We start from the raw sequence: 14386 nt of genomic DNA, 5'->3' as shown, positions 1-14386 counted from the left end.
GCCTTGGTTCCATTTATTTATTACGTATACGCCCTGTTTTCTCTCTCCTGGTTTCCTGCTGCCGCCACGCTGTGTCCCCTGTACACAATTTCCACTTCCACCTCTCTGTCAATTTATGAGCTTTTGTTTGGCTTTCGCTTAGCAAATGTTTACCTTTACTTTCGTCTCGATTCTACCGCTTCGTTTCGTTTGGTTTGGATCTGTCTGTTCAGTTTGGCTTTGCATAATACCCGACTCTACTACTCTTTAATTATGCCGCTCTCCCGCAAAATACTATATATATCTGTGAACCATATAGTGCCGTAATCGTTCGTCTTCCGATGCGAAGCCCTGTACCATACATATTAATACATTAGTACACACACTTTCCGTAACGATTCCTTTCAGTTTGCATTTGCTATCCGTCGAAAACAAAAGCTTATTGTGCGCTAATGTACCACCTGATGTTCGTGTTTAGATAGAGACGATCAACCCAGGTTTTTGCTACCAGAAATACCACTTTGTCCAGGGTCACCAGGGTACAGAGAACAGAGTACCGAGGAAGAGACACAACACCATACAACATTTTCAGTTCGATTACTTTGGTTGGCCTGATTTGCGATTCCATTTGAGTTGGTTTCCTCCTAGATTCCTTGAGTACATCACTTTGATTTGTTTGCATTTTGCCTAATTTGCATAAACCTACGCCTAAGTTTGACTAGCATTTAGTGGCTCTTGAATCTTAAACCGATTAGCATTTCTCCTAAACGACTAAACAACTAAAATCACTTACGAATATACTATATAGATAACAACATGTGCTGATTGTATACAAACTCAATTTTCATTTCCTGTACAACCAATGTAACCCCAGCTGGCACGAGTTATGGCTATAAACAGAAAAATACCAATGAAAACAGTAACCAACCAAGAATCAAGACCTCGAAAAGCGAGGCGAACAACAACCGAAAACCGAAACAATCTAAATATATGTACAAAATTAAAACCAAGAGTAATACGACTGTCATCATTTAAATTGATGGCAGATTGATTGACCCTAGAGCTGTGCTGCTTCCACGCGACTGATTGATTGATTGATCTGTTGAATGTAATCAGTTAACCCACAATATGCATACGACTTTTAAAAGCATAATCAATTCGATTTGAATTTGATGCAGCAAACCTTGTCTTTGTTTCCCGCCCCTGTAAATATCCGTTGAACGTAGCATATGGCATCTGTAATAAGTGTTTAATTCTTCTGTATATATATATGTATATATGTTTTTGTGGCCCACCAAGCTGTCTATGTCTATGTGTTTCCATTTACTGGCATGCCTCTGTTTATTATTCATACGCAACTTTTGCCGCAAACTTTTGTGTCACTTTGAGTTATCTTCCAGAGAAAAAAGGGGGAATTGCGGTTGCCAAAAACTTTGGAGCCCACTGAAGTGCCCCCAAAAACCACCGGGCAGGTGTCAAGTGGGCGTGTTGGTTTCCAATTGCGGGGGAAATCATCTCCCGAAGGAACCCGGTGACTTTTGTCTTGGCGGACTTGTCAGCAACAGGTGCTGACGTCCTTTAATTGACAGCTGGGAGGCATAAAATGCTGGAAATGTCGAAAATTAGAAAACTTTTAACAACAATTCAGCCCCGAATTCCCTTTTTTCGCCTTTGCGGGAGCCTTCGTCATTATTATTATCGACGACGACGACGGGCCTCAAAGTTTTCAAGTGCTTAGGCTTTTATCGCCGGCGCCTGCCTGATGCCTGATAAACTCCAATAATCCAGGCAGTACATGTGCCTGCTTACCTGTAGATAAAAATAAACATGCCCCACTCCCACTTATAAGTCAGTCCCAACACGAATTCGATTTCCACAGATGAAAAGTGCGCGGCATAATGTAATATTTTTTCTTTTCGCTCGTAAAAAGTTACCGAGCAACAGTTCGCAGTTTCGGCATACACACACACACACGCGCGTTTTCTTGTGTGTGGGCTCCATTTCCGCTCGCAACACGTTATTGCAATATGGCGGCTTCCGCTGCAGATCCGCCATAGAGAAAGTCAATTCGGACGTGTGGTTGTTGCTGCTGCGCATGTACACGCCATGAATATGTTATGAAGAGTTGGTGGCTACCAACTACTAGGACACGGCAAAAAATAATAAAAGCCGAGGGAAAATTTACAGCAGCCGATTGAAATGGTTTTCACTGGCTGGGAACAATGAACACCTCAAATACAAAGTAGGCTAAACTTTAGGACAATTTCGTTGCAGTCTGAACAATCAAGTTCAGTTTTTTAGCCAACTTACTGAATATCTAAGCAAATTTTAAATTGTGAAATTTAGGAGTTAGCTTTATCAAGACAGGAAGATTAGTTACTAAGCAATGGAATCAACTGAATTCCCAGATGAGGGGAAAAGAGAGATTTTTCTTGGTGCACATGGAAGAACGCTGCACCAGTTTGGGCAACAACTACAGCAACAATCGCAACCTTCATGCGCAACTGCACCGCAATGACTTCCGTTTTGGGGCATAGAAAACGCTAGACAGAAGGCCCCGAGCAGATTGCATTTGCGGTCCGCTTTGTTTATCTGTGCATGGGCATGTGTGTTTTGCCTTTTGTAAATAGAGAACACATGCACATCGTTGTTCCAGTGTGCGAACATCATAATTTGCATTATGTTTATGTGCCTGCCTTTCAGTTTCGTATTTCGTATTTGTGTTTGCCCCCAGGGGGATGCGTTGCAATTTAACTGGCATGCTGCACCAACCACGCCCCGCCACCGCCCCTTCGTTCTCACTCGTTTAATTAGTTTTATTTACGTTTTGATTGCTTTAATTTGTTGTTCAGTTATGTACACACACTCACATCGAGAACACAACAAAAAAGCGAAACAAACACGCAAATTTTCAGAGAACAAGAAACCAGCCGAACAACTGTAAATAGGCAAGGCAAACAAAATGCTTTTGTTTAGGCTCTAGGCTAATAAATCTAGACTATGCCATATCTAAATAAATATATTCCTAGCGATTGTTAAGAGTTGAATAGCGACAGGCATTCGCTGGAGGAGGAGCCTTTGTGATCCGTGAACTAACGAGCTTTTTGGTCGCCACAGGAGCAAATTGCCCGCGAGAAGCTGGTCACCGGAAGAGTCCAGATCCAGGTTTGGTACCATGCGGAGCGCAGCGAGCTGGTGGTCTCCCTGATGGCCGGCGACGACCTGGCACTGCGGGATGAGGCATACGGACATGGCAATCTACCCGAGGCGTACGCCAAGGTCCGCATTCTGCCCAAATGGTGAGTTAAAGCAAAAAGGTTCCCGCTCGGGCGCCATTACAAGATTGATAAATTAAAGAGAACAACTTAATAACTCTAGGGTTTTAAATCATTTAAATTAAACACTCCTCAAAAGTGTGGAACAACACATCGCTATTTATCTCACTCCATACTTTGCAGCACTCATAGAAATTCCACACAACCCTAGAGGTTTCTCTGCCACGCTCTCCAAACTTCTATTAACTGTTTCAAACATTAAATTTTATTCCCACCTTCAGTGGAGATGGCAGCGTGCAACAAACGGAGGTCAGCCGACCCACACAGAATCCCATTTGGAACGCTACACTGACCTTCGGCCATGTGAAGGCCGACACCTTGATGGATCGCTACATAGACATTCAGCTGTGGGACCTGGTGCCCCACACCGAGTCCATTTTCCTGGGCGAGTGCAGCATCGAGCTGCAGCAGGCCTTCCTCGACGACCAGGCAATCTGGTGCCGCTTGGAGGATACCAAGGGGCTGCGTGGCATAAGCATCAGCAAATCGCCGAGTGTATCGCCACGTGGCTCCATTGCAGCCGGCGCAGGGGCGCCCAGTGGCGATGTGACCCGGTTGCTGCGTCGCGACTACAATATGCAGCGCTCCAACTCCGATGACGTAGACTCCATCGGAGATGGAACTTCACTGCTGCATCCGGATCACGCCTGGATAGCTGGCTCGCGACGCGGTTCCTCTCAGTCGGAAACCATGGAGGTGGAGGTCTACCAGCTGGGCAAGGACTTCTCGCGCTCATTGCCGGGTTCGCGTCGATCGAGCTTCCAGGATGCCGAAAAGAATCGGCTGGAGGAGGACGCCATGGCCACGCCGCCCACCTCTTATCTGGTGGGCCGGCGCCGTTCGTCCGTGGCTCGGCGCGATCCGGATGAGATCTTGAAATCCTTGAAGGCTGTCCGCGGTGAACTGGGGCGCACCATGAGTCTGGGTACCGAGCAGCACAAGCGCATGGGATCGAGACGTGAGTAGGGGGAACTATACTCAAAACAAATAGGGCGACATAAGGTAATGCCCAAGAGAGCAGCAAGCGAATAGCAAAATTAAGCGATTGATTCAAGTCTTTTTTTATAGAAAATCATCTTGAAGAAGTCCCTACAGTTTCTCAAAAAAAGGTCCCTGCTCGGGCGCCATGTTAAAATAAAACTTGAATCACGATTAATTATGTTACGAGTTGAAAGCTCTTGGGAAATATATTATGTCACCGAAATTGGGAAGGGGGTCTGAATTGCTAAAGGAAATCCTCTCAATTATTATGATTTTCCCTTCCACAAAACCGAGATCTGAGCCACTCACTGCAAGAGATCTCTTGCTGCCTTTCACCTCTTCTATCTGCTATATTCCTGTGTCTCTTTGCATATCCTTCAACACCCACTAAACATCGACTGTGCCTTGCTGCTACTTGCTATGTGGACACCCACTATATCTGACATTGCATCTAACACATATGAATCTGCCACTGTCTCTATCTAATAACTTCTTCCATGTCTTTCCCTATATTAGCCACAATATCGGTGTCGCATTATCAAAGCTTTGACACACCCTACACAAACTGGACAAAACACTAAACGAAAGCCCAGCAAAGCCACACAGATCTTAATTAAATCCAAAATCAAATAAACTATGCATAAAGCACTAACTAAAGCCACTTATTTAAAGCCCTCAGCACCTGTCAGTTACTCGTAATTCTTTTGCTTAATCTAATCTAATGAAAAGGGCTCACTCTCGAGTGGGCCAACAACCACCACACTGCACCACCAGAGCAACCAACCACAAATGGTAGAACACAGAAAGCCAAAAACCTTAAACCCTTTTGTAAAATATACAAGAAACCAACAGAAACTAGAAATACCTGCAAATTGAGCTTAGCAGCAAGTATTTAACAGACACAAAATGCAATAAAGCAAGAACTACAGTATGTACCACACTAGAAACACCACCAAAACATCACTCACCACCACTGGTAAGAATGCAAAATGAACTTGAGTTGAGATTGAGTTGCGTTTGGCATTTTGGTTTCTTCTTTTTCAACCTTAATTAGCGCCGTAAACCTGGAGTTCTCGATTCCAGCTAGCTGCATGCAAGCCACCTAATTAACGCCCACTTTCACACACAATTACTTAGTAGTATCCGTCTATATGTGCTCGCATGCATGTTTGCCGAGCAGCGAAAAAGCCGAAATCTCATTACACACTCATCCTGGCTCACGTACTGCTTGATAATCCACCGGAGGACACCCGGGACACATGAAAACTTCTCGTCTGCGGCTGGGGCTTATTTAAGCTTATTGATGCTATTTTCACAGTCCCAAAAAAGTTGCCAACCAAAACACAGGAGGACAAAAGCCAGCAACTCGCAGTAAATTTGTGCTTAAAATGCAAAGCTCGGAGCGGGAAACCCCCTTATTACCTGTTGGCTTTGCAACAGTTCGCCGCTCACATAAACCCTTCAACGCCCCGGCGAAATAGCTGAGCCTTGAAATTAACTTTTCAAAAGCAAAGCGGGGCAAATGCGAAATATGAAAACTCACGGCGACAGAACGCAGACAACAGAACTTGGCCGAAACTCGCATTTCCCAGAGCCACAAACAAGCCGTTAAATATGAAAATAAGCAGAGTCGCTGTCTGGGAAAAGTGCTCTATATACACACACACAAATGTATGTATTTCACATACATATGTACCATATACACGATGTACTCCGAATTGACGGTTCCATTCTCGCTGGAGATCCTTGCTGCCAAGATGTCCCTATTGTAGTGCCAGTTCAGCAAAAAGTTCCCTGTCTTTGCCAATATGTTTTCTTGCTTCTTGCTTCTCGCTTCCCGTTTTCCTCCTTTCCATTCCTTTCGATTCGATTTTCTTGCTCGACAGTTATTATTAAGCCGCTTAGCGATTGCCTCGCCTTCCGTTTCCGCTTTGCCTTTTACGCACACTCATATCCGCTGGGCTCGGGCACACCAACAGAGAAAAATCCACTCAAGACTATATAAACGCAGCTGTCGCCAAGTTTATTTGACGTTTATTTTATTTTCGGCTGGTGTACAAAAATATTTGAACTTTCGCCATAATCCTTTTTCCGTTCTGAGCGCAGGGACACATCAAATTTGTACTGCGTGCTGTGCGCCCAATTGATTGAATGATTGATTGCCCGATTGGGAAGGCCGATAGGAAAAACCCCTGTTGAAAACCCACATATCATGCATGTAGCAAAATGAAAGAATGCTGACTTTAAAAAGCAGCTCGCTATATAAATTTATTTACGAGAATATTAATTTGCAAAACTGGTTCGCTGAAATTTAGATGGCAACCAGTACACATGACAGCCTGTGACTATTGAAATAGACTTCTTAGTCATATCATTATGCTAAAAGTTCTCGCTTACCTATGAGCACTATAATAAATATATTAAAGGTTACATAGCAAATGTGCGACAAAGTGTATCCCACATACACACTGGTTATCAAAACCCCGGCCCGACCCGTCATACTGATTAGAGCAAAGACCTTACCCCTGGGGAAAGCAGGATAGAAATTTATATTGCGATATTCTAGGCATAGATGGACTCTTACCTAAGGTGAGTGGGTACGAGATCTATGAGCATGGAACTTGCCAACCTGACGCTGCATATGATAGGATCGATTATGGCGAAGAAACTAATCAGTATCAGATTAGGATGCTCCATAAAGTTAAGGGCCACGCATCCAACAACTGAAATGCATATAAAGCCTATAATTACCACACGACGACTTAGCCAAGTCAAGATAACAGTGGTGACCATAAAGAGAGCCAGAACAACGCATCCGTGAATCATCGGATCCCTCATTTGCTCGTAGGTCAGGTGGCACTGCAAGAAACAGGAAGTAGAAAGGGTTCGGAATGCGCTGGAATACCCAATAGAACCTCTAAATGGCCACGCGAGTCTGGACTAACTTCATCCATGTGAGAACATATCGTATCCCAGTCGGGGAACGTGGCCGTAAGAACCCTGACTCGCAGCATCCAGATTGGTAGGGCAAAACCTCTTATAAGGGAAAGCGAGAGATAGATAGATATAGGCCAAAGACATCAAATTTGGGCTTACAGTCCCGACAGGCTGAAGAATATGATGAAGAAAAACCACATGATTTTGGCATGGTTCAGCAGAAGCACCTTGGTTTCGTAACACGATCCGTGCTTCTGGGATCTGGCAACAGAGATAAGCAATGAGTTCGGTCCCCAAACTGAATCACAACTGGATCCTTACGGTTGGCGCAGGCGCGGCTGGGTTAGCGACTCCACTCCCAGACTGTTAAGAGTAACCTCCTTGCCCTTGTTCATTCGACAGATTCTTTCCATGACTTGCATGGCCTTCTCCTGATTGTTTATCGACAGGTAGTACTTGGGACTCTCGGGCAGGAATATCAGAATGATTATTCCGATGATTCCGGGCACCTGGTTGCACAACAGCAGGATGCGCCAGCTACTGGGCTCCATTCGCAATGGCAGCAGAAAACCGGCCAGACCTGAAGGACGGAAATAGTCATCTGAAGATAGTAGCGAATCGATTCTTACACGGCACGTAGATCATGCTCAGGCCGAGCGAAAAGCTCATAATGGTTAGCACCCTGGGTCGCAAGGAGATCTTTGTGAATTCACTCAAGTAGGTCATTAAACAAACAACTGACGCAGCAATGCTAAGCGTGGAGAGGGGCAGTATCAAGTTCAATTGATGTAGACTCGGACTACTCGCCTATACTCACAAGAAGCCACCCACCGAACGCAGGAACAGGAAGCCCCAAAACTCCGGCACGCAAGCCGAGAGAATGGACACTATGTTCGCGACGATTGAAGAAATCATAATGATTCTGCGCCTTCCGTACACATCCGCCAGCTCGCCCCATAAAAAACAAGATACCATCTGGGCGGCGAAACTTGCAGCCATTAACCAGGCCAACCGCCTGTCGTGTATACGCATTTCACAACTTGCCCCTGCTATTACTACTCCAAATCCCAGCTGCTCGTTGGTCATCCAAATTTGCAGATTAAAGCAGCTAAATAAAATGATGAACTGCATCTTGCCGAAACCTATCGGAGCACAATGATCAGGACACAGAATCATCGTACGTTGCACACCACTTACCTAGTTTGGTAAACACCTCATCTATGTCACTCATCTTTGGTACTAGCTATTATCATTTTAATTTTTAAAAAAGACCTACAACTGGCTAATTTTTAATGTGTATACAACTATTTGCTACGAATGAAACATAAATACAGATTGCTAGACTAATTTGTTTGGTCCTGAGCAAAATAATGGCACAAATAAAATTTCGTTAAGGTTTAAAACTCTATTCAAAAACTACCGACATTGCAACACATAATAATTTAGACGATCAGACAGCATTATGTCACTATGTCCTTGGGTTGGAAGACAGCCAAAACGACGCAAACTGCGGAGAGTAAAGGTCTTAAAGAAGCGAACATTCGGCTTGGAGAACCAAAGCGATACTTACTTGCCAGGCAGAGATTGAAGATGTTAAAGGTTACATCACAGGTGACCCTTATAAAGAGTCCAATCATGGTGCTGCCCAACACGCCACCAAACCGAGCCAGGGATCGCACCATACAGAGTGCCTTTCCTCGCAAATTGACCGGAAGACAGTCGACGAGTACCGAAGTGGCAAGTGGGATCAGGACACCAGGCAACACCATCATTAGCACGAAGAAGATTAGCACCACTGTCGACTGCTTCATGATATTTAGCGATATGCCCAGGACCATAGAGATCATGATGTGCAGGGCAATCACATACTTCCGGGTCATGCAATGCACCAATACAGAGGCCAGGATAAAACATGCAATGTAGGTTAAGCCGTAGTAGACCGGATCGATCAGGTTGGTCATCTCATCGTTGCACTTTGATGACTCTGAATCTGTGCTATTGGAATCATCAACTTCACGATTTGTAAATGTTGGGTTATTATTGACGAGGTCGCATAAACGGTTCGAGCCAGAGTTGTCCATGTTGCGGATAACTGGAAACCAGATGCCCAATCCAATGGATCTGCGTAGTTAGACAAATTCGTTAATAATTAGCAATTTAAAAAAAAATATCGAAAATGAATTTCACTTACGTAAAAAATATCCCAAAAATAAGGAAGAGGCAAATGAAAAACTTGTAGACGTGAGGTTTGGAAAAGAGCAGTTTATACTCGTACCACACAGTCTTCCAGAAGCCTCCCTGATCGGTCGAACTTGATGTCTCTGCACTCAAAGTTATGTCGACGTCCTCCCACTTCTTCCTGTTCATCCGGCATATCCACTTCAGAGCCAGGAGGGCCTTGTCCGGCTTATTGACAGACATGAGAAAATGCGGCGTCTCCGGCACCAGACAGATTCCGACGAGGGCCAACCAGCCGGGAATCATGAAGAACATCATTAGGAATCGCCAGACACGTAGGTTGTAGCTGCTGCTGATGTCCACATTGAAGTTGTTGGGCAGAATAGCCATGGCCACCAGTGGACAGTAGATCAGAGCTAGACCCTGAGATTGGCTACAAATGGCTACCGTGATTGGTCGCCACTTGATTGCGTGGAACTCCCCGAGGAATCCTACCTGCAAAGATGCAACCGCCGAGAGACTGTAGGAGATATTGGGAGATGCTTAGACTCTATGCCCCATTTTGCTGGCCGTGCCACATACAAGGTTCCAACAATCATCCGAAGCACAGAAAGCGAATAGAGATCCGGCATGAAAGCAGAGATCACCGAGAAGGACAGCGCTCCTACGAGTGCCAATCGGATAACGAACTTGCGTCCGTACCTGTCCGCCAGGAAGCCAATGAACAATCCGGAAGCTACCATCCCGGCCAACAGGGAGTTGGCCAATAGGGTCTTCTCTTTATGCGAGGTATCGAACTCGCAGGAGGTCAGGACCACGAGATAGCCAGCAGTCATGGACTCAGTTACGGAGTACATGTATATGAAGAAACTCACCATGAAAATGATCACCTGACCAAACCCATAACCTGGCGAAGACCAAATGTTAGCCGTTTCGGGGGTCAGAAGCTCTATAAATTCGTTTACCTATGGTTGAGAGGGCAGTGTCCACATCCATCGCCGGCATCTTTAAAATTTAGTTAACTATCTTTGCGAAATCAACAAGAACATTACAAAATATGCTAATACGAACGAACGAATTTCCAAATCGTAAATGAATTAAATGTTGTTTAGCTGCATGCTTTGTTCAGTGTAGCATTTCCTTTTTCTTAACTTAGTCCTAGTCCTGCAAAACCTTCCATTCTAGCCAAGTGCCAGTGATGGGAAACTCTGATTAGATTAATAATCCATATCTATAATTAAATTTGATATGAAACCCTAAGCTGCATGAGGCCCATTCTCTGGGTTTGAGTAACATATATTCTTGATCTCAACTGGTAGTTTGCCTTAGCCTCTTAGTAGATAGACTTATATTAGTCGGTAGTTTTCCCATCACTGTCGGTATTACTTAATACATTGAGTTGAGTTGAAAAGCTAAAGAAGACAACGTAGGGGAACGCTCTAACTTAAGATTTCCACCTGAACAGGTGCCAGTCGCGTTGGATTGCCGAGCGGACCGAGTAGCCGGAAAAGTTCCGTCTTGGATTTGTCGCAGCAGCATCAGCAGCAGTTGCAGCAGCTGCAGCAGTTGCAGTTGCAGCAGCAGCAGTACCTGCAGCAGCAGCTGCCCATGGGAGTGGGCAATGCCGACACCAGTCCGCCGTCCGAAGACGAGGATAAGCGCTACCGGCCGCGCTGGAAGGGATCGGGCAGCCAGTTGCCGCCACAGAGTCCCAAGCAGGCGCTCTCCCGGCTCAAGCAGGCCGCATCCGCGTCGAATGTGGCCCAGGACACGCCGCGACAGGGCCAACTGCTGGCCACCAACCCACTGCAGCAGCGCAAGAGCAGCATGTTCCAGCTGAGCGAGTCCCAGGCATCGCCCCCAACGACCACCACCACCACCTTGCAGCGGAAGGGCAGCATGTACGTGGCCAAGGTCACCGAGACCCCGCCCCTCGGCACGCCCACCCGCAAGGGCAGCGTCTACCAGAGGAGCGGAGTGGGACTGGGTGTAGATAGTCCCGGAGCGGATAGCCCGCAGCGCAAGCAGAGCGTGGTCAAGACCCTCAGCGGCAGCTATGTCAACACATGCCCCCTCACGGGTGGTGAGTCCAGCTATGGTCTGAAGCTCGGACCCTCGCAGATCCATCCCAAAGGCTATCGCCTGACCACCGCGAGGTACGGCGAGCTGAAGATGGGCTTCCTGAAGATCAAGGGCAACGTGGAGGTAGAGGTAGGTAGAATTCCAGAAGTAAGAGCTGGAAAAAATCCAGCTTTAATGAAAATGAAAGATACCCGGGATCTGCCATCGCGTACCCATTTTTATTGTTCCTCTTTACTGCACCTCGCTTTCAGCTAATCTGCGCCCGTAACATTGTCAACGAGGACTGCGAGACTCCGCCGGACACGTACGTGAAGTGCTACATCAAGGACGGAGACCGTTTGCGCCACAAGAAGAAGACGCGCGTGGTGCGCCACGCAGCGGAGCCGCTCTACCGCCAGACCATTAAGTACCAGGTGAGCAAATGGCCCATTGTTGTAACGCCCGGCAGGTGACGATGATGATGCTGACGAGGAGCCAGCACTCCGCCATCCTGATACTGGCCGCGGCCACGTCCGGATGTTATTACCAGCCGCCTGCATTGTAATGCGATTAATGGCCACTGGCCGGCCGAGCCGCATCGACGAGGCCAATTTCCGCGCCCAGCGGGTGGCTGACAGGTGGCCCAGCCTTAACCCACTGCATGCCCACGTCATCATTTCGCTTGAAACACTTACTATGAGGAACGAAAGGGTTCGTAGGTTCCAGAAGTATCTTTTTATACAAATAATCTCACAAGCATGTGAGACTTTTCGTTGGTTTTACATTTTTCGGTCAAATTTGTAGAATTATATCCTACGAAAAATCTAGAGTTCCATGGGCAAGTAGAGGGTTAAGTCGCTGTGGGTGGGCCATATTTTTATTGGTAGCAATGTAATTCCCCAAACGAGTAACCCGTAACGATAATGAATCTCCATGTAAACGCAGAGCTCGGACGTCTTTGGCCGCAACATCGTCATCATGGTGTGGCAGCGGTGCGTGGGCTTCGAGCACAACCAGGGACTGGGCGGCACGGAGGTGAATCTGGACAAACTGAGCATCGGCCAGCCCATCAACGGATGGTACCCGCTCTTCCCGATGCACAGCTACGGAGGCTCCGACTCGGACAACTCTCCCTGACCGAACAACCCGGTAGTCGCAGTCCACATGCAGTGCCGGAACCGCCTGGAGTCGGACGTGATCGGAGCGCCACTGCAAGCTCAATTTGTTAGCGCCTAAGTTATGGACACCATGTACGCGTACACTGTTACCCAAGATATCCATCCCTACACCCCCCTGTATGTATTAGTCATAGTTAAATGAGCTTAGCACTTTAGGCTGGCAGGTGGAATCGGGTCGGGTTATGTTACACTACACCAAATTATTATTATTATTCGTGGTGAGAGAGCTTTGTAAGTAGGGTACACAGATAGGGCAGCACCAGGATGGGGAATGGGAATGGGAATACGAATACCCATATCAGACAGCACAATAATTGAGGAATCGCAGTACCAGAGGCATATTTACTCGCGTTTATATATTTTTGCTTGTTGTGTTTGCGAAAGTTTAATGTTGTTCGCATTTGAACGGAAGTGGATTAGTGGATACGTATGTGGGTATGAAAAACGGAAACGAAACGGGCACCAAAACAATAATGTCGAAACTTCGAGGCAACGAAGTGGGTGGATCTTCCGCCCACAGAGAGGGATTTAAAGCTTGGTAGCTGACAAATGCATATTTATCCGAATAAGTGTTAGTTAAGTGTTGCGCAGAAAATAAAAACCCAAACCAAAATCACGTAGGCTAGCCCCAACTATCTGTACAGCTGATAACCCCGCCAAGGTTTCAACTGCTCCACGAACTGGAAGTCCGAGTATCTGGACAACTGAAGGTCTCTCCAGCTATGAGTATCTGTGAATCTGAATCTCTGCACATCTGCATGTCTAGTAATATCGCAAAATCGGGAAACCAACCAACGGAATCTAGTTTAAATCGACAATCTTAATGGGTGTGTGTGCTTGTGTGGGTGCGAGAATCGAGTGCGATTAAAGCGTGATTAAGACGAATTTACTGTAGTCATTTTATGGTAGGACATTGGTTGCAACACAGCATGGTTGAAGATTAAAGACACCCCCTCCTCCTCTTCTTCAAACTCTCCAAACGCTTCAGCCACTCAAACAGGACAATCTCGTGTAGTGAAAAGTGAAAAATTTACATTTTCGGAACTTGTGTATAAATCTAATATCTAATCAGCGTTCAGCCTAGCGACTTGGAGTTTCAAACTAAGGTTACAAACACATTAGATTTATTTATACAACGCCTACACTTCAGTCTTACTACCTAGAGTACTTAAACTGCAAACATTTTGTGGAACTTTTACGGTCCTACCACTTTTACCGCCACTTACTTTGGCTAAAATGTCCTTAAGCTCTCTTTAACCGTGACGGCAACTATATAGTATGTGTATCTATATCTGTATCTGTTCAAGGGCAGCCGCGGGCCTTCCTTATTGTTAGATGTTGCTTTAAAGACCCAAAGAGAAATACTTAGTAGCAGATAATCCATTGTTGTATCTTGTAAGTACTTGGTAGCTGTCAAGGTAGTCAGGGTAAAAGATATATACTCGTACTCGTATATATATTCCTGTGTTTCTTCGGTTGGCTAATTACTATTCACAATCTGGCTGTTGTTTGATATACCTAGTTGGGTAACGAAAACTAAAATGGTTGTGCTATCTCAAAATTAAAACTACTTATTAATGTTCCAAATTCGGCACAGTGCGCTGTATCAACTACTCTTAGGTATGTTTGGTCTTTTCTACTTGCTCTAATCTACGACTACTATTATTGTACTTATTGTACTTGGCCGGAGGTGGGCATCGAGTACTTTGATATCTGTAAAAATAACACCATATCAGC

The 14386-nt window shown here is 45.7% G+C and overlaps 3 protein-coding genes across 7 annotated transcripts in view; 1 reads left to right on the top strand and 2 right to left on the bottom strand.

Annotated features, from left to right (window-relative positions):
• The window catches only part of LOC6736521 (regulating synaptic membrane exocytosis protein 1), a 61781-nt gene extending 48061 nt beyond the window's left edge, over positions 1-13720 (top strand). For 4 of the 5 annotated variants that reach the window (XM_016170349.2, XM_016170351.2, XM_016170348.2 and 1 more), the window contains 5 exons: positions 3097-3278; positions 3536-4272; positions 10876-11621; positions 11744-11905; positions 12417-13720. In XM_016170349.2, coding sequence (XP_016030100.1) covers positions 3097-3278; positions 3536-4272; positions 10876-11621; positions 11744-11905; positions 12417-12608 — 2019 coding nt within the window. In that variant the 3' untranslated portion in view covers positions 12609-13720. Of the gene's footprint in view, positions 1-3096; positions 3279-3535; positions 4273-4811; positions 5249-10875; positions 11622-11743; positions 11906-12416 lie in introns of those variants that run through there. The other variant, XM_016170347.3, reaches the window with a different exon arrangement.
• On the bottom strand, positions 6538-8587 carry LOC6736519 (synaptic vesicle 2-related protein). Its single transcript, XM_016170712.3, has 9 exons — positions 8430-8587; positions 8050-8374; positions 7862-7983; positions 7554-7812; positions 7392-7493; positions 7211-7331; positions 6880-7154; positions 6693-6820; positions 6538-6640 (listed from the first exon to the last, which is right to left on the bottom strand). The coding sequence occupies exons 1-9, from the start codon at positions 8461-8463 to the stop codon at positions 6579-6581; spliced, it is 1428 nt and encodes a 475-aa protein (XP_016030104.1). The 5' UTR covers positions 8464-8587; the 3' UTR covers positions 6538-6578.
• Positions 8618-10536, bottom strand: LOC6736518 (synaptic vesicle 2-related protein). Its single transcript, XM_002083352.4, has 5 exons — positions 10376-10536; positions 9993-10317; positions 9424-9930; positions 8803-9353; positions 8618-8739 (listed from the first exon to the last, which is right to left on the bottom strand). The coding sequence occupies exons 1-5, from the start codon at positions 10413-10415 to the stop codon at positions 8693-8695; spliced, it is 1470 nt and encodes a 489-aa protein (XP_002083388.1). The 5' UTR covers positions 10416-10536; the 3' UTR covers positions 8618-8692.
• Positions 13721-14386: the final 666 nt, after the last annotated feature.

The sequence above is a fragment of the Drosophila simulans genome, chromosome 3L (assembly GCF_016746395.2).
Source record: "Drosophila simulans strain w501 chromosome 3L, Prin_Dsim_3.1, whole genome shotgun sequence".
Classification (NCBI taxonomy): Eukaryota; Metazoa; Arthropoda; class Insecta; order Diptera; family Drosophilidae; genus Drosophila; species Drosophila simulans.
Note: the sequence above shows the minus strand (reverse complement) of the source record. Positions and strands in the feature narration are given on the sequence as shown.